The sequence below is a fragment of the Amblyomma americanum genome, chromosome 7, assembly GCF_052857255.1.
Source record: "Amblyomma americanum isolate KBUSLIRL-KWMA chromosome 7, ASM5285725v1, whole genome shotgun sequence".
In the NCBI taxonomy this organism is placed as follows: domain Eukaryota; kingdom Metazoa; phylum Arthropoda; class Arachnida; order Ixodida; family Ixodidae; genus Amblyomma; species Amblyomma americanum.
The window spans coordinates 151,151,409-151,168,702 of NC_135503.1; the positions used below are offsets into that span (position 1 = coordinate 151,151,409).

General features: G+C 46.0%; 1 protein-coding gene and 1 long non-coding RNA gene across 2 annotated transcripts; one reads left to right on the top strand and one right to left on the bottom strand.

Moving 5' to 3' along the window:
• Window positions 1-2,781: 2,781 nt before the first annotated feature.
• LOC144096672 (uncharacterized) lies at window positions 2,782-5,118 on the bottom strand. Its single transcript, XM_077629509.1, has 3 exons — window positions 5,040-5,118; window positions 4,118-4,189; window positions 2,782-3,683 (listed from the first exon to the last, which is right to left on the bottom strand). Exons 1-3 carry the CDS (start codon window positions 5,107-5,109, stop codon window positions 2,986-2,988), a joined length of 840 nt encoding a protein of 279 aa, XP_077485635.1. The 5' UTR covers window positions 5,110-5,118; the 3' UTR covers window positions 2,782-2,985.
• An 856-nt stretch (window positions 5,119-5,974) lies between these two features.
• Window positions 5,975-10,283, top strand: LOC144096673 (uncharacterized). Its single transcript, XR_013306798.1, has 2 exons — window positions 5,975-6,559; window positions 7,330-10,283. It is a non-coding gene; the product is annotated as an uncharacterized LOC144096673 (long non-coding RNA).
• The last annotated feature ends 7,011 nt before the right edge of the window (window positions 10,284-17,294 follow it).

Below are 17,294 nucleotides of genomic sequence, written 5' to 3' on the forward strand. Positions count from 1 at the left end.
GTGGGCCGCGCTGTGTGAAACAAAAAAAATGTCCAAGAGGCGCCGGTTAACTACGCTTGGAATGCCGTCTGTGTTGCTGTCACATCTAGCACATGACAACAGCGATTCCAGCAGCAGCTCAGACGAGGACGACAGTGCTGTCTACAAGGCGATGTTTAAAGAAATCTTCAGCGTGCCACTGTGTGTGCCGAAGGTTGCTGACTATGTCTGCACAGTGGTGAAACACTACTCCGGAGAAGAGGTAAGTGTTTATGCGCAAGTATGGTCCGATGAGTAATGATGTTTTACAGTTCCGCAGGAATTTCCGCCTGAGACGCCAGGCATGCTATGACCTCATTGCGATGTTCGAGGAATCTGAATGTTTCCCGTCGAATAGACACCACGGCGGTTCTCCGGCAAAGACGCCAGAGGAACACATTCTTTCCTTTGTCTGGTGAGCTTCATTTTAAGCACCAAGAAAATGAGAAACGTTTGGTGGGGATGCGAATACTGCGCGTGATAGATGAAAAATTTTTCTGAGCTGTGTGACTGTTTGTGGATGCAAAACAAGATATGCAATCTTACTAATGTTTTCATGTCGTACTCACGTTTGCTATAGTTTCTTCCAGTTGAATATGTGCTTAATTATAGTATAATAATAATAGAGTTTATTTCCATCAAAGAGGTGGTTGCTGAGTAAAAACTGCCCGAAGGAACGGCAGCTTGATTTGAGCTCAAAGCTCCCTCAGCATGTTTCCACTTCTTTTTTTTTTCTTTCTACAGCACGCGTTCTAAAATTGAGCCTTGGTTACTTCTATAAAATTATTGTATTGTATGCACTTGAAAAGAGTGCTGAGGAAAAAGAAATCGATGATACCTCTTATTAGATCCCAGCATGTTTTTATTTGGCACACAAGGACATGCTATGAACAAATTTTTAAAGACGATAAATGTAGCAAGGCTTGCTCAGAATAGCTCTACTAAATTATCATGAATTCTATTCATCATGTAACTGCAAGAGTGTTTGATAGTGACTGCTGGTTTGGTAAATTATAATTACTGTATTTATTTAACAGGTATGCTGCCAACAAGGCATCGATGCGAGAGTGTTCTGTCCTGTTCAACATGGCAGAGTCAACCCAGCTAGTGGTCATAAATAGGGTCCTGGATTTTCTGTGCCACATCGCTTCGAATGTGATTCACTTTTCATCAGATAAGGACAGGTTGGCTGAAGATTTCCGGAAAGTGAGTGTTTAAATCCCTCTTAGCCTACTGTTAAACTTTGAATAACTGATTTCACCAATGCCATGTTCATGATCCTTGGGCTTAATGCAGTGTAAACAATGCATATGTTTAAATGTTGAAGCATTTCATGCATTAAATTTTCTAGCTTTTGACTTAAGCATGCTGAAGAATGCTCCTTTCTTACATGTAAAACTGAGGCAAATAGAAAATGCTCAGAAGCAAAAACTAGTTACCGGTTGGTTTTGCCTAAGCTTGCACACTGCTGTCATGTAACTAAATTCCCCCATTTGCCACAGAGTTATACCACCATGCTTGAGCAGTTTCATTGACCAACCACGGTGAAGGTCCTGGCTTTCCCATTGTAACTGTTGCTGTCTCGTCTTTTCCAGCTTGCAGGCTTTCCAAATGTCATTGGATGTATTGATGGGACCTACATACCAATACGGTGCCCTAGCAACAAGATCAGGTCTACTTACATAAATAGACATGATCAGGTGTCAATAACTATGCAAGGAATATGCGATGCAAGAGGAAAATTCATGGATGTGTTTACCGGGCCACCAAGCAAAGTGCATGATGCACGAGTGTTGAGGCTGTCTCCGGTGCACGAAGACTTGCCTACACTGTGCGAAGTCAACAAATTCCACATTTTAGGTGATGCCGCTTATCCCATTAGAGAGCACTTGTTGACGCCATTCAAGCACTACGGGCCGATGACAGCAGCCAAAACTAATTACAACCAGTGCCATGCAACTACAAGGGTGATCATTGAAAATGCTTTTGGAATGCTGAAGCAAAGGTTTCGGCAGCTTCGCTACGTTGAGTTTACAACTGTAGACAAAATAACAAAGTTCGTCGTAGCATGCTGTGTGCTCCATAACATATGCTTGGATGGAGGTGACTTTGACGTCAATGATTTGCTGACAGATGATGAGAGAAAAGAAAGAAGAATTGATGCTGCCCTTCACAACAGGCTCAGCCTAGCAGAGGTAAGGGCAAGTCGACAGCCTGTGTCCGAAAGCGAAGGCGCTCTTCGCCGATTGGGCGAATTGAAGAGAAATTCCTTGGCCGAGAACCTATAAGCTGCATTCACAGAGATCAAGTTTTTGTTGTAGAAACATTTATTGCACATCAAATGTTTTTCTTCTTGTCAAGTTTGCTTCATCATGAACTCACGACGCATGCAACCTGTACATATTATTGTATAAATAGTTTTTGTATATACTAAGTCTTCTCCTTATCCTCTCTTCCTGTCCCCTCACCTCTTTCATTTAATTTCTCCATTCGGCCTGCTATCCTTTACTTCCGCTGCCCCAGCTCGGGTGCTTCAGTATTGATGGCAGATGCCGGGGCTAGCGAAAATCTTTTCCTTCCTTTTTATTATTATTTTAATAAACCATTTACTACTACTACTTGTCAAAGCGTTTTACAAATGACATGCTTCGATTGTATGAAAAATGAGATCAGAGCAGACATTTATTGCATGCTAGAAAAAGTGTGTAAATAAATTAGAATCAGTTTTGACGGGAGATGTACCTCCCGTCAAAAGTATTCGGCCCAAGGGGGTTTGCTTGTGAGGCATCCTGTATGCATCCTCAGTGACCATAACCTCTCAAAAAAAGGTATGGCTTCATGTCCTCAGTCCTCCCAAGCTTTGGACTGCTAGATGCGCTAGGGATCCCAACTGAATAGCTTAAAAGCAAACCCCTTGGGGTATATTCTTTTGACAGGGGCTGTACACCTCAAACCAAGTTCTGGATGCTACTCCTTTTCTGCTAGAGTTTTCAAAAGTGCCATATGCTCGGAATGAGCTTTTAGCAGCTCCTGATGCCTTTGCTCCTTCCTTTGTTCTCTATCTTCCTTTTTTTTCTCTTTCTGCCTGTGCAGTTTGTTCATTTCGTCAAAGAACAACTGCAGGTGTTGCATTCTAGAGTTGCTTGGGCGCAACCTCCGGTCGGCTCTTTTTTTCTTGGGCTCTTCGTCCTGCGAATCTGTACCGGCTTCAAATGAACAGTCTCCCCCTGATGATATCAAAGACAGGGTATCACCACTGAACTCCGAGTTTTCCTGGACGTCTGCGCTGGTTGATGGTCGAGGACTTGCTTTACAAGTCGACGCTTTCTTATACCTCACGGTGTCCACACCGCGCAAGACTTCCGGCTCCAAGCTGTCATCTATAGCCTTTATGGCATCAAACTCTTGCTCATATTCCACGCGGCAGCGGGAATTTCCTGATGTATTATTGTGCTTCTCTTCGTTCCTCTTCCGCTTTGACACTGTCTTGAAGCGTGTTTCGCACTGCACAGCAGTGCGATGAATGCCGAGAATGCCGAACATATCGCAGGCAATTTGCTCGAACATAGCTCGCTTGCTGCGAAATTTCTTGAGTGGGCCCACGTCTCTGGCAGAGCGTGCATAGTAGTCCAGAAGCAGCTTTGTTTGGCGTTCATCCCATGAAGCTGCGTTTGAAAAGAAATAGGTGAAACAAGCTTCTCTAGGCATTTTTGAATTCAGTCTCACAATTAAGTTTGAGTGTTGTTTATTTGGTTTAAATATACATTATACCTGGAAATTTATCTTTATTAAGACCTTTTTTATGTATGTTGTTTAACTCTAGGTGAAACTTTCAAGCATGACCAAACAGATATATATTATTGCATACATGCTCTCTACATTCATTTTTTTTTCAGGCATATTCACCACACGAGGTAAAATGAAGGCATCCTCTTTGTGGGTACATAAAAATAAGCATGCAGCTTCACCATTAAAGCATAACAGTGGAAGAAAGACGAATTGATTTGATGCATGCAGGGTAGCTAACTCAGGTTTGCCAACTGCATCTGAATTGCTATGGTATTAACATGCATTCAGGAAAGTTAGTATCTGAACTAACCAATTGACACCGCAGTTTCGTTCGGCTTCTTTGAAGAGTCCATAACTTCAGGCATTGTATGGTCTTCCTCCTCTGCGTAGAGAAAACATGAAGATAATAAAAAATGACTGGCAGTTTAGCATTGTCAAGCCCAAAATATTGCGCGAAAGCACGTTAATTTCTTTAGGCACACTGACACAGATAGCCAGTTATACGGCCTTCCTTTCCTCAAAATGAAAGGGGTCTAAACTTTGCGCTGTTTTTGAGAAAAAGAAAGGCGCATAACTGCCTCAGTTTTGCAGGTAGACGTCACCGTTTACTCGCAGAACGATTCAGGTGTCCGCCAACCCAGTTACGCTTTTTACTCAGAGGCTTCACGCAGACACCCACTGCTGAAACCCCGGGGAGTGTGCTGTGTAGCGACACGCGAGGTAAGTGCAGGATGCTAGACATGCAGTTGACACGGGTGTTATGAACACGGACTTCATACGTTGATTACGCATTTCTGCTGGCCACGTGAAGAAAATTATCTGCCGCGCCAGTAGTGTTATTGGTGAAGGCTTATTCCAACGGCCGACCAAAGACCATTATTCATTCCCGGGCAGACAGATTGCACTGAAGTTTGTGTGAAGATGGTAAGGCTAGGAATAGACGTGCACAAGCGTCCTCCGTGAGCTGCTACAAAATGTGCAGTGCGTACGCACGGAGCACGAGGGAAGGAAAAAACGCAAAGTTGGAAACAGTCACACCATAGCAAAAGTTATTGTCCATTTTTTTTTACACTAGAAATCGCACGCCAACGCGCACGATATTAGGAAAGAACCACAATGCTGCTTTCGGCGTCGTACGTCGCTAGAAACTTCCACAGCCCTCAAAACAACGCCGCTGCGAAAAGGCGCGGAAGCGCGTTGTTCGTCCGGAAGAGAAATAAGGCCCGACTTACCGTCGATCATTGTAGTCAACACGACTTCGGCTGGTGAAGTATATCCAGAATGGTCCCATGGGGCGCTCATTTTTGCCGGAGACTGACAGCCGAAGTAGGGACAGGTACACGTGAAGCAGAAGCGGCGACTGCGACGCAGGCTAAGTGCGACCACGTGCGGCTACTGTTGAGTGTTGACACCAGGGGCCCTATTCTCGACACGCATGGCCGCCGTTCGCCGCCATATTGTCTCTCTGATTGGCTTATTGGGCGATCACGTGCAAGTCACGAGTTTTAAATTTGTGGCGCGAAACTATCAGTCTTCGAAATAGCTTTCTGCCGTGACGTCAAAATGACGTGTACTTGAAGACTGATTTTTAGCACAGTTATATTTTGTGCCGGGTCGGTAAATTTAAATGTCTGTGGAGGAAAAACGAAGCTACAGCTGGCATGGAAGAAAACACTTGGCTTGTTTTAGCAATTTTGAGAAAAAAAAGTTCGTACTGTGAGGGTTGCTTCCTAGAATGTGATTGGCTGGAGGAATGTCACGTGATTCACGTGATACGCAAGCATAATTCAGTGAGGTCAAAATGACGTTTAGTGACGCAAAGGAAATGCTGCCATTGCTGAAAAATGCCCCATTTGGCCGCCATAATTTGAGACGGCCGCAAGATGGTCGAATTATGGTGGACATAGTCGAATTATGACCACACTGATTTATACGGCTGTTAGCTCACCGTAGTTTGGTAGGCGCTTATTTGAAGTAATAAACTGTTCCGAAACATGGATGTTTTGAATGTAGAAGCATTGAACGGCGTTGTAATGGTACCTCTTAATTAAGCAGCCTTTTAGAGCCTTAATTATCAGAGCGTAATTTTACACCCGCGTGAGGTCTCTAGCTGCGCTCCCGTTTCAAATGCTTCTCTCATGATAAGAAATTATCGGTCCGCGCGGTCGCGGTTGCTACAGCGCGGATATGGCGGCGTCCGTAGCTGCCGTTTGTTGTCACGGGCTGCGAGAAGCGAAGCATTCGTGAGTGCGCCTCAGTGTTTTCGAAGGACTGCCCGGTTCGTGAGTGTGGCTGCCTGGCCAGCGATATATGGTGTGGTGGCTGTGCAAGAAGATTTGCGGCAAGAGGCAGCGCGTGAGCACCTTGGTCTGCCTTAAACATGGTATTGTAGGTGCTCCGGCCGTTACTCTGATCCTGTGTTTCAAGGCGCGATCGGTAGCTGTGAACGTCTGGACACCAATTAGTTCAGTGTTTGCCTCTATTTACACGCTGTCGCTGACCTGATATTCTACTGCGGGAGTGATGAGAGGGTGGCACAAAGGGTTGTCTGCCGGCTGAGCAACATGCTTCCAGAATGTGTTCGGCTTGTCGGCGGGACTGTGCTCATCAGGAAATTGCCATCATCAGTGCATCATCTGTGTGCTCAATTTGTGTGCATCAGTGTCTGTGTGCATAAGGGCAGTTTCTGAAGACAGCGGTGTCAGCAAGGCAGCGTACATGTGCCAGGTACATCGTCTCGAGTATCGATGAGGTAAGGGAAACAGCAACGAAAAATTGCTGTTGACTTTCTTCAGATGGCTGCATGCAAAGTTCATATTGATGGCTGGTGGCTTTCTTCGGGTGTGTAATAACAAGTCCCTTATGTTCCTGCCCTTTTTTGGTCACATGCAAACAGCTGTGAATCTCGTGGCACATTTATTTGTAGCCTATTAAGCGAGGAAGCCTTGCGCAAATAAAAACAGCATTTCAAAATAGTCTTGTCTGTAAAGTAAAACGCACAACGAGTTTTCAGATTACTACAATATGCGGATGTGGGTGACTCGTAGGGCGTCTGCATGTCTATGGTTTTCTTTCATTGCACACAAATGCAATGGCTTGGCATCTGTATTTTGATAAATGCAGCTGCAAAACCATTCGTGTAGTGAGATTTTAGTGCAGTTCAATATTCTGAGGTAAAGTTAACCTTGGACTTCCCCTACAATGTGCCTTGTAGCAGTTGCCTTCACTGCAACACAATAAAAACAAATATGTAATAATTATTTATACCCATAAGTCTGGCTGTAGTCAAGCTGTTTTCACAGTTTTGTTTTACTTCCTCCATCATTTTGATAGAGATGACCAATAAAATATAACTGTTACAAAAGCAGTTTATTTGAGTAGTAGTTACAGTCATACATGAAAATTTAGTTTGATAATTACAGCCCTGCGATGTCTCGTATTTGAAAGTCTTTTCTCTTGTGTGTATGAAACTTGCATTGCACTCAAGCTCACGCACTAAAGACAGTGTTGATTGCCTTCCAGGTGACATGTGTATAATGTGCCTCTTCGATGCATCACTGCTATCCTAGGAAGTCATGTGCTGAGGAATGCTGCTGCAAGGTTCAACATCATTCACCTCTCAGCTAGAGTGCTTCTCAAGCAAAGAATCATTCTTTGGAAGGGTTGCATTGGATGTCTTCACAGGTGTCAAGTGCTGTACATATGGAACAGGATTCTTTTCAAAGGCAATCACAACTTGCACTGTGCGACACATTGCATGCATCCGCACTTAGCTGCAGGACTCACTGGCATAGTTTTCACCTGTAGTCATGCTATGATCAGTCTATGTAAACATTTTTTGTGCTTCAAGTTTCATTGCACACAGCAAGAAAGCTGTTCAAGTCTGTGATTTTTGTGCTGCTCTTTAAACAGGACCAAATTTTCCTTTCAGTTTCTCACTAGAGTGTGTAATGACAGGTGTGTTTGATGTGTAGACTAGGCTTTTCTCTAATGCTGCAGTTCTTCACGTGACAGGAAGCGTAGAAGAAACTTTAATCCTACCATCTGCAAATTGGCCGGATGTGTGCTTATACACATGCTTTAACGCTACTGAACAGTTGCTAATTCTTAATGTACTGCAATGTTGTGTGCTCTCTTTATGCAGAATGTGCATGTCGGTGCTTTAGTGCAGTGAAACAGAGGAAGTCACCAAAATGTTTTTCTCCTGCCAGCAGAGCTTTGAACCAGTACTACTCTTTGATTTCTGTTAAAAGTTTGTGCTCCATGACGTGATTACTGCTTCACTGAAATTTCTTGACATGCACGAAACATAGGGATGTGTATGCAGTCATTTATCACATCTTGCTCAGGGCGCAGTCTGATTTTGTAGGCAACTGTTCGTCCGATAGGAGGTCCCTAATGTGTCATCTGTGTGTGCTCACAGAGCAGAGCAAGCTTTGTCTCCTGACATTTCTTTGCCTCTGTGCCTGTTTTCTACTGTTGCTTTTAAATGCTATGTGTAGTGATACAGCAATCCACTAGTTTTCCTCTGAGCAAAAAGTGAGGCAACTCTTTCATGTTTGCCATCTGCCAAGCTTGTATGAATGAAAGACAAGGCAGCTGTCTGCTAGTTCGATTAGTTTCGCTGTGTAACGCCCTGCTTTTACCAACCTTGTTGCTGGCACTTTGCTTCTTGGCTGCTGCTAATGCTCTTAGGCAAATTTGACAAAAATTCCAGACAATCTGTTCAACCTATGTTTCTTTGGTAAAACTGGGGCATCAATGGATGCATTGCTATTTTTTTATTCAACACAGGAATCTACTGGATTTGGCACTTCGTGAAATGGGCATTATCAATGTGCACATATACCGCATCACACTTCTTTCACACATTGCAACTTGTCTTGTTACCGGAGAAATCTGCCTCTGTGACCCTGATGTGTGCGGGATTTTACCACTTTTGCTGTGTGGCAGCAGCAATCGGCTCATTACTGTCATTGCCATCACATGTCCTGCAGCAGTCATGAAATTTTCTTTTGTATCAAGAACAAATGTGTTTGTTGTGATACTTTGCAGAAAGGAAGTTTGTTCTACAGCTGACTTGCTCCGAAATTTTGCTTGAGCTTCAAAAAAAAAATTGGAAGCAAAGCAATTATTTTTTTAAAACAAGCTAATATTTCAGGAGGCTCAAATTTTGTGCAATATATCTTCCAGTGCACTCAATTTCCACTAACATATTGCAGTTTTCTCTGCCTTTGTATTACAGTTGATTTGTTTAGTCAATAAAATACACCAGTTTCACTTACATCTATCCTGATCACCAGTTTATTGTCTACTTTACCCAGTACTCAGGCCTTCCCTTGCGATTAACTGTGTCAGTGCCACCAATGTCTAATCCCACCTCTGTGTAAAATTATCTATGCATGCGTGGCTGTGCTGATGTTCGTCAAAAAAAAGGTGCAAATGACTAAATGCATGAGAAAATTGCATTCAACCCTTTAGGGCACTTTGTACAGAACTGCGTACATTGCAAAATAATTTTTCTCGTGGTTTGCTTTAGTTGTCACTGATTTATTCATTTCAATCCCATTTAGCATCCATCGTCCTCTAAATAGGGTGCTTTTTATGGTTGCAGCACATATTTTTCTGGCAGAATACAACAGCATAGCAACTGCTCCAGTATGTATGTTTGTAAACAATGCCTAGATCAAAAATTGGAATGCTTGTTCTGCTTTGTATTTGGCATTTCTGTTTTGGTTTTTAATGGTGCGCCAGCTGTCTTCAATTGTAATGGATTCCAGGGTTGTAGTCAAGTCTTCAGGCCACATGGTCTGCTTTTGATCCCCGAAGTGCAAAACTCAGTATTCTTGAAGCTTAAAGGGCCTTGAAAGGCTAAAATAAGGGTTTTCCTCACCTCGCAGAAGTTTATAGCATGATGGGTGCCTTGAATAGTCCACTACACAGCTAAAAAGTGAACCCTGTGGCGTGAAGTCTTCACGTAGGGGTCTACATGCACCGTATCGTTGCAATTCCTACTGCTGACTTCTCCTTTTAGCTGTGTATTGTATGGTGCTGTGAGGATAATTTATTTCGTGTTGAACAATCTCCGGTGGTTTATTAATTATCATGAATACATCCTGTGTGGTGCACACATTAAAAAACCTACCGGAAGCCAGTGGCTACCGTCGCTGGCTAGATTGCTTTTTGTGCATCCTGGAGACTTTTATCTTAATAGTACCCTAACCAGAACACTACCGCTGTCTGTATTGGTGCCTCCCATATGTTGTCCTGAGGGCGACATCAACATTGAATGTCTTGCCTATTTTCTGTCTAATCTTACGCTTTTGTTTTTCCTGCCATGTTCCTACCTCTATTGCTGCAATATTTGGCTGTATTAAATTCAAAAAAGCAGTTACCAATTTTATGTGTTCCCCCCACTCTTCTTTGTATACTTCCGGGCCTTCAGAGTATGGAAATAAATTAATTTCCTCCTTGTCTCTAGTGCTCCTAAGTTTACTGTCATGTTTTTGTTCTCCTTCAGCTCTTCGGCTCATGGTGCCACTTAGTTGTCTCTTTAAATACTGCGTGCAAGACCAACCGGAATGCTTGGCCCCAAAACACATGTTCGGGCTTTGTGTGACATGTACTAGGCAATGAGTGTGCATACATGAACATTAATTTAAGTTTCTTGAATCATACAAATAAAGCTGCCGCGGTGGCTCAGTGGTTATGGTGGTTGGCTGCTGACCCGAAAGACGCAGGTTCAATCCCGGCCGCAGCAGTAGAGGCCCGTGTACTGTGCAATGACAGTTCACGGCAAAGAACCCGAGGGGGTCGAAATTATAGAGAGCTCTCTACTACAGCATCTCTCATAGCTTGACTCGCTTTGGGATCATAAACCCCATAAAACAAAGCAAATAAAGCAAATATCTTGCACATTGCATATGTCTTACTGTAATATGGTGTCGTCACCGATATTTACTCTCTACCTCTATGTTCCTCCCCTGCCCCTTTGTGGAATAACAGGTGAAGGAACTTTTCCTTATCCGACCTCTGCACCTTTTCTGGCATATATCTTTCTCTCTTACTTGGAAGCTTGCTGTACTGTACTTGATCAGGCATCTAAAGGAGCTGCTTTATTTTATGGTAGGTGCATAACTGTTATTCTACAACGAAGAAACTTCAAGACGCTGCCTGACTCGTGTTGCTTGTGTGGACAGCAAGGGAGGTGAGGCGGCCTGTAAGTGCTCAAGAAAATAATTTTGCCCCACCTCACAGAATGTTTTGCTTACTTGCATCGCACATATAGTGTAGCTGCTTCTGTGTGGTGGTCGTGAGTGTTACGCATTCACTTGAACAAGTAGAAAAAATTTATGCCTTTCTAGGAAGGGAAAAACAAGCAAAATTGCTGACAACATTTGTAATTTTTATGAAGTAATATATGTGCCACTTACATCACAAAAGTGCATGCGTTCAGGCTTGCGAAGCAAAATATGAGTACATCACTGAATATTGTGAGGGTACGCTCTATTCAAATTATGTTGTGTGTGTGTGGGGGGGGGGGGGGGAGTTTTCGCTTTGTTTTATGTTGTTTGTTATTAATGCAGAAAAGAATCTTTTTTCCCCGGCTTTGCACATTTAAGTTGATAATAAGGGATGCGCACTCGGTGTGTTCTCCTTGACGAGATTTACTCCGATATTCCGCGCTTTGGAGTTTCGTTTCGTGCGCGGGTGCATGCAAACATGACTAACAACAGAGTCTGGTGCAACGCGTTGCCTAAAATGTGCACATCGGCTTGCCTTGCCAAGCATGCATTTCAGCACTAAACACATCTTGGAGGCCTTCCAAGCGCACACAGATACAACTCCGCTGCACCCCGCTCTCTGTTAAAGCCGATACGTAGCGATTAAAAGCTTTAGCACCTTTGCTGACCTGACGGTAGCTGACGCGGCGCCTAGGAAACAGTGGGTTTCCGCAGAGTTTACAACGCTAAGTATGCGAGCGTTGTCCTCAGACAGGGACTGCTGGCCTGCGCGTATTTAGGCGCCGTTTCGGGCGCCTTTTCAGCACTGGCGGCACCACTCTAAAAATATAGCTCTCGTTGCTTCCTTTCCTGGCCTGGACGAGATGACTTTTCCCTCAGAAAACTGCCTTAGTCTCAGTTCCTGCATTCAACTGTAGCTGGTAAGCAAATGTGCGAAGCTGTCGTCGATCGTTATAAGGAGCAATGCCACAAAGGCATCATGCCGGCCAAAGCTTTCACTTTCCGCTCCCATTCGGCACGTACGCCATTACGAATACCCTGGCCCCGTTCCTGATGTTCGCCAGCTTCTCTGGGCAACAGTACGCACGCGTGTGGCGCCGCTCGTGACTCGCGGGTACGCCATCAGTTCACCTCGACTGAAAAGTCGTCTGGGCTGCGCCCTCGCTCGCACCGCCGCATCGAACTCGATGAATGCTTTGACAACCGACGTGCGAGTCTTTCGCACTGAGTAGCCTAAGTCGGTCTGCCCTTAGCTGCTGCCGGACATCCGACATGATACTCAAGAGGCCGCAACATATTTCACTCCTTCGCACTGCCCCTCGACGCGTATGCACCGAAGATTGCAACGCAGAGGCTCAGCGCAAGCTCCCGAAGCGGCGTTCTGTTCCGTACTTGGCGCCAATAGTAGCAGACGACGGTATTTATTTCTAGATCAGTTTTTACTTTTTTTCTCTCTCTTCACGTAATCAGATTCTGTGGACACGTAACCTGGCACCGCCTTGATGGTTACGTCACGCCAACGTCACAATTTGAACAAAATGGCGAAATGTCGAGAATAGGGCCCCAGCGGTGCCGCGGCGGGGTTCCGGAAGTGACGGCCCCCCTTCTGCCTCCTGCGCTTCCGCTCTAAGAATTCGCAGACCATTCGGCTTGACCAGCTGAGTCTCGCTATGCGCTCGGAGCGAGAGCGGCTCCCACTATGCCAGATCCAAACCGGATCGCGGGAGCGACCAGTCGAAGACACCATAAGTATCTGAGAGCGGATTTGCGGAGTTGATCCGATCGAGCCGTTGCACTTTATAAGCGTTCGTTTCGGTCCCAAGGAATGATGCGTTCAGTTCACATTTAGCAGACAGAGCGCATCGTCAGCTTGTGGAGGATCACAGGGCGGCGGCGCCAGATGGCGCCACGTTCCCGTCAACAGCGCGCGCTCCTTGCTCGCCGTGACCAACCAGCGCGCTAGGGGCGATGGTTGGCGGTAAGCAGTTTGCGGTACGCGCTATGCTAAATGTGTCTGATATCTTGCGCAGGCCGTCACACCGTCGCAGTATCTCGCGCTCGAGTTGGGATCCATAAGTCAGGGAACGTCACTGATCAGTGTTCCCTTCTGCGCCGTCGAGGTGACGATGAAGCATCGCTGGGTCAGCTGGGCGTTCACATGGTTGTTGTAACCGTGCAAACGGCGGCGCCAGCCTTGGCATGAACGAGTTACAGAGAACAGGCAACCATGGAGTGTAAACTTCCGCCACGTGCTAAGATAAGCTGTTTTGATTGGTCGCACAGTGTGTCGTCATTGGGAGAGTGAAATGGGAATGGGAAGCTGCGCGAAAATCGAGTTGAGGGCAGCATTTTGTTTGCTTGTATTTTGAAATTTCTTCATTGAATAACTCCCGTTCATATGCATCGATTCTCGTAATTCTTTTTGAGTAAGCATCTGTGTGACATAAAGAATCCATCTGAAGTGTAACCGGCGTCCGTTCAAGCGGTGTTTCGCAGCCCCTTTAAACCCCAATGCCTTGGATAAATCAGTCCCGCTGCTTTCCACTGTAGGGTGAAGCCCTTTACAGAAAAGTATCAAGTGTTCAACCGTTTCCTCCTCCTCTCCGCACGCAACGCACAACGTGTCTATCTCGTGGTACCTGACTCTATATGTCTTAGTCCGCAAAACTCCCGTCCTGGCCACAAAAAACAAAGAGCTTCCCCTACAATTATCATAGATATTTTCTTTGTCAATTTCCTGCTTAAAAATCCTGTATGTTCAAAGTGCTGATTTCGTCAGCATCTCTGTTTTCCACAGAGCTCTCTGTTTCTTCAACCTTTTTCTTAACCGATAATTGCTGATTTGCCCCCTACTGCTGTCCAGAAGCATGGAAGATTAAACGCTTGCCACCAAGATGGAGGAGATGATCTGATGAACGGTTGCCCCCGGAGCTTCAGGTCCAGCGGTCGGTCGCCCACAGCCGAAGGTCAAAGTTTAAGGACTCGCGGGACAGCTTGGGCGGGGGTGCCATCCTGGTTCGGGTCGTCGTCGGGTCATGCTGCGTCTCGTCCTGGTCGTCGTGCCTAGTGGTCGGTGCTGGGGACGGGGCGGAAGGAAAGCGGCTGGTCTGTTCTGGTCAGGTCGAGCTGGGGTTGAGCCGGGTGGCGGAGTCCAGGTCCGCTCGGCCGACGACGAAGGCGAGCTGAAGGCGGTGATGCTCCAGGGACCAGGACGACGATGAGGAACCCGCAGCTCACACCAAATGTTACGAGGTGGCAAGCCAAGGAACGCGACATGATGACAGATGAAAATATGATTTAATGACTGCGGGCCTAGTGCGAGCGCTCCGACCCGCGCCACTACCCTCTTCTCCGTAACATTACCCCGGGCCACCGAGCGATCGCCAAATCTAGTGCTTGAATTGCACTACCGATCCTTAGCCCAACATACGAATGCCACATCCCAGCTCTTACCACGTCCGTTCCGCCCTATCCTAGTCGTCTATCGTCTACTGCGGCCGTGTACGCAGACGAGTACTCGAAAATGATAGCTCCCGAACTATCTCATAATCTTCGACGTGTTTTGGTCTTTCCATGCTGTCTTTGATTCTGACGACCACACATTGGGCCAAACATCCGGTGTTGAGCATAAGATAAGCACAGGCGACTCCTTCCCTGTTCAACGGCGGCCGTAGAGTCTCCGGAGCTGAACGGACAGTCATCCAACAGAAGTTGACAAGATACTCGGCAAGGACTTTACTGAGCCCTCCTCAAGTTCATTGGCCTCTCCTGTGATCTTAGTCAAAAAGAAAGATGGTACCTGGCGCTTTGCATCGATCACCCCGCACCTCCACCAAATGTTAAGTGGTGGCAAGCCAAGGAACGGGACGAAATGACAGATGAAAATATGATTTAATGGCTGCAGGCCTAGCGCGAGCGCTCCGTCCCGCGCCACTGCCCTCTTCTTCGTTTTCGTAGCAATGTTAACAAATGGCTAGGTACTAGAAAGCATAAGGAATACAATGTTAGAAGTACTTTTTTATGTAACGAATATTAGCGATGCTATAGCAATCCGAAGTTCACTGTTCCAAACGTGGGTACCCTATTGTCTTATCTAGAGAAAAACTGCGAAATTTTAAAGCCTCCAAAATCTGTTCGCACATTGTGTGCCTTGCACACTTAGCTACACGCCAGAACAAAAATTGTGGTTCTACCTGTCTTGAAGGCCGAGGTATCGCTTCCGCAAATTAGTACGAAGACAAAAATGGGTGTTTTGAGAAAACGACATAAAAAAGGAACCCACTTTTGATCAAAAATGCAGAAAAAAAGTGCCATATTTTGCATCCTGTGTATCTAAAAGCCACCAAGAATGTAGTCACCCAAATGGCGCTTTCCCAAGCTTCAAGTCGTTGTAGAGTTCCCAAACCGACTGCGCGCACAAAGTCGTCTGCTTCTCGGCACCAAGAGCCGCCTCGGGTGCCAACTTCGTCTTCATGTACCTCTGCCATGTTTTGATACGAAGGCCACGGTGGGAAATGTTCATTGTGCCAAAAAGCGATGGTAAGCCATCGTTTGCATGTGCTAAGTGCCGGCTCTCACCATGTCCTGGCGCTGCGCTTAGATTTTGAAAAAAAATCATGAATTATGAAGCTGAAACCTGTCGTACTCGTAATTGAGGGCCGTGTTCACGCTGACAAGTGCAACACGCGGGTATTTGGGTGAATTATTTCATGAAGTGGAAGTCGTTCGTGAATGCAACTTGCGGCAACCGTTAAGTCATCGGTAACCAAACGCAATCCTCGGCAAGTACGGTTAACGCTTGTCGAAGTATTTTGCGCTTTTCAAAAGATCATCTCCGAGACACTTACGAGGAATGTGCAGAATGGTCACATCACACTGCTCTCAATTCACAAAAAATTTTGTTCCCTTCTACCACCTTTCAATGCCCGGGTACACAGGCTGGGAAAAACCAGCTTGCTGCGTCAATGGCTCCAAGCGATGGGGCAAACGGACTTCAGGCCTACCAGACACTGTTCAGCTCACTTCGAGCGCCTTCGGATACTTAAATGGATCTTAAACGAACTGCGTGCGTAGCCAGGTAACTACACCACAAGGCGCACAAAGCATGCCTGGATGAAGTGGAAGGCTATGGCAAGGCAGCCAGCTTTCCCTCTAGTTAATATTAAAAAACTCAAGGGGCTTGACGTTGGTTGCCTCGATTCCAAAAAAGCTGGATCGAAGCACCTTGCTTGACGTTATGCCTGCCACCTCGTAGGCAAGCGCACGCTGAGTGCATCCACCGACAGAACGTCAAAAAAGAGCCATCCGCTCAAAAATAACCGGAATGCTGACTGTACATTGTAGCTATCGTATCATACGATCCTTTTAAAATAAACTTTCCGCTCTTTTCTGTTTCGAGAGTGTTGGTTTGGTCACACTCAGTGTCACAGCGTGAAATCTCGGCGGCAGATTTTTTGTTCGCTATCCCTTTAAGCACTGGATGATGAAGTAAGTTGTGGTGTATCGAATGCTTCAGGGTCGCCCTCTGGCCTTGCAGATTGCTCAGCATCTTAATTGCCATTTAAAGATGGGCTCTCACGACTGCTGGGGCAGACAAGCAGCAGGATTGCTTCGTCGCGTTTGCCAATTATCTCCGAGGGCTCAATAATGCTTCGGAAATATTTACAACCCATATTTAAACGCGCTAGCGGCAGCCCCAAAATGCTCCAACATCAGTCTTTGGATGTCCCGACCATAAACTGGTCGCGCAATGGACTGTGGTCGCTTCGTTGGGGAGGGGATTATGGCTCTAGATTTACGGTCGTCCAAGTAGAAGAAGGTCCACCAGAGGTCCGAACATTCGAAATGGGGTTTCCCCGAGGTCCGTCAGACATCAGATGCCGTGTGGGGAGACGGCGCTTGAGGACCAGGACCCTTAGCCCCGTGCCACGTCTACTTTAAATGTGAATAACCGCGAGGACACCGAGACTGGCTTCAAAGTTTGGTTCTCCAACTAGAGATACCTACGAGCACCAACTCCGCCAGAAGCCAGCGCACTATCCTAACTACTTCACATACGTCTTGTGTACCGTGTCATGCACCTGTCGTGTACCTTCGATGCCCCACACTACACCTCCACCCAATCCCTTCTTGCATCGCGAAGCAACGGCCCGTGGACGGCTTGGCTGCGCACACCGGACTCAAATAGACAAACCACCTCAGTATGTGCCTCATGAAGGTCATGAAAGCAAGCGCACAAGTTTC

Bases quoted from the DNA above. Each gene is read 5' to 3' on its own strand.
- LOC144096672 (XM_077629509.1), bottom strand. From the start codon at position 5,109: ATGAGCGCCCCATGGGACCATTCTGGATATACTTCACCAGCCGAAGTC. The intron at 4,190-5,039 runs GTAAGTCGGGCC...TTCTCTACGCAG, and splicing joins GTTGACTACAATGATCGACG to AGGAGGAAGACCATACAATG. The intron at 3,684-4,117 runs GTTAGTTCAGAT...TTTCAAACGCAG, and splicing joins CGAAACTGCGGTGTCAATTG to CTTCATGGGATGAACGCCAA.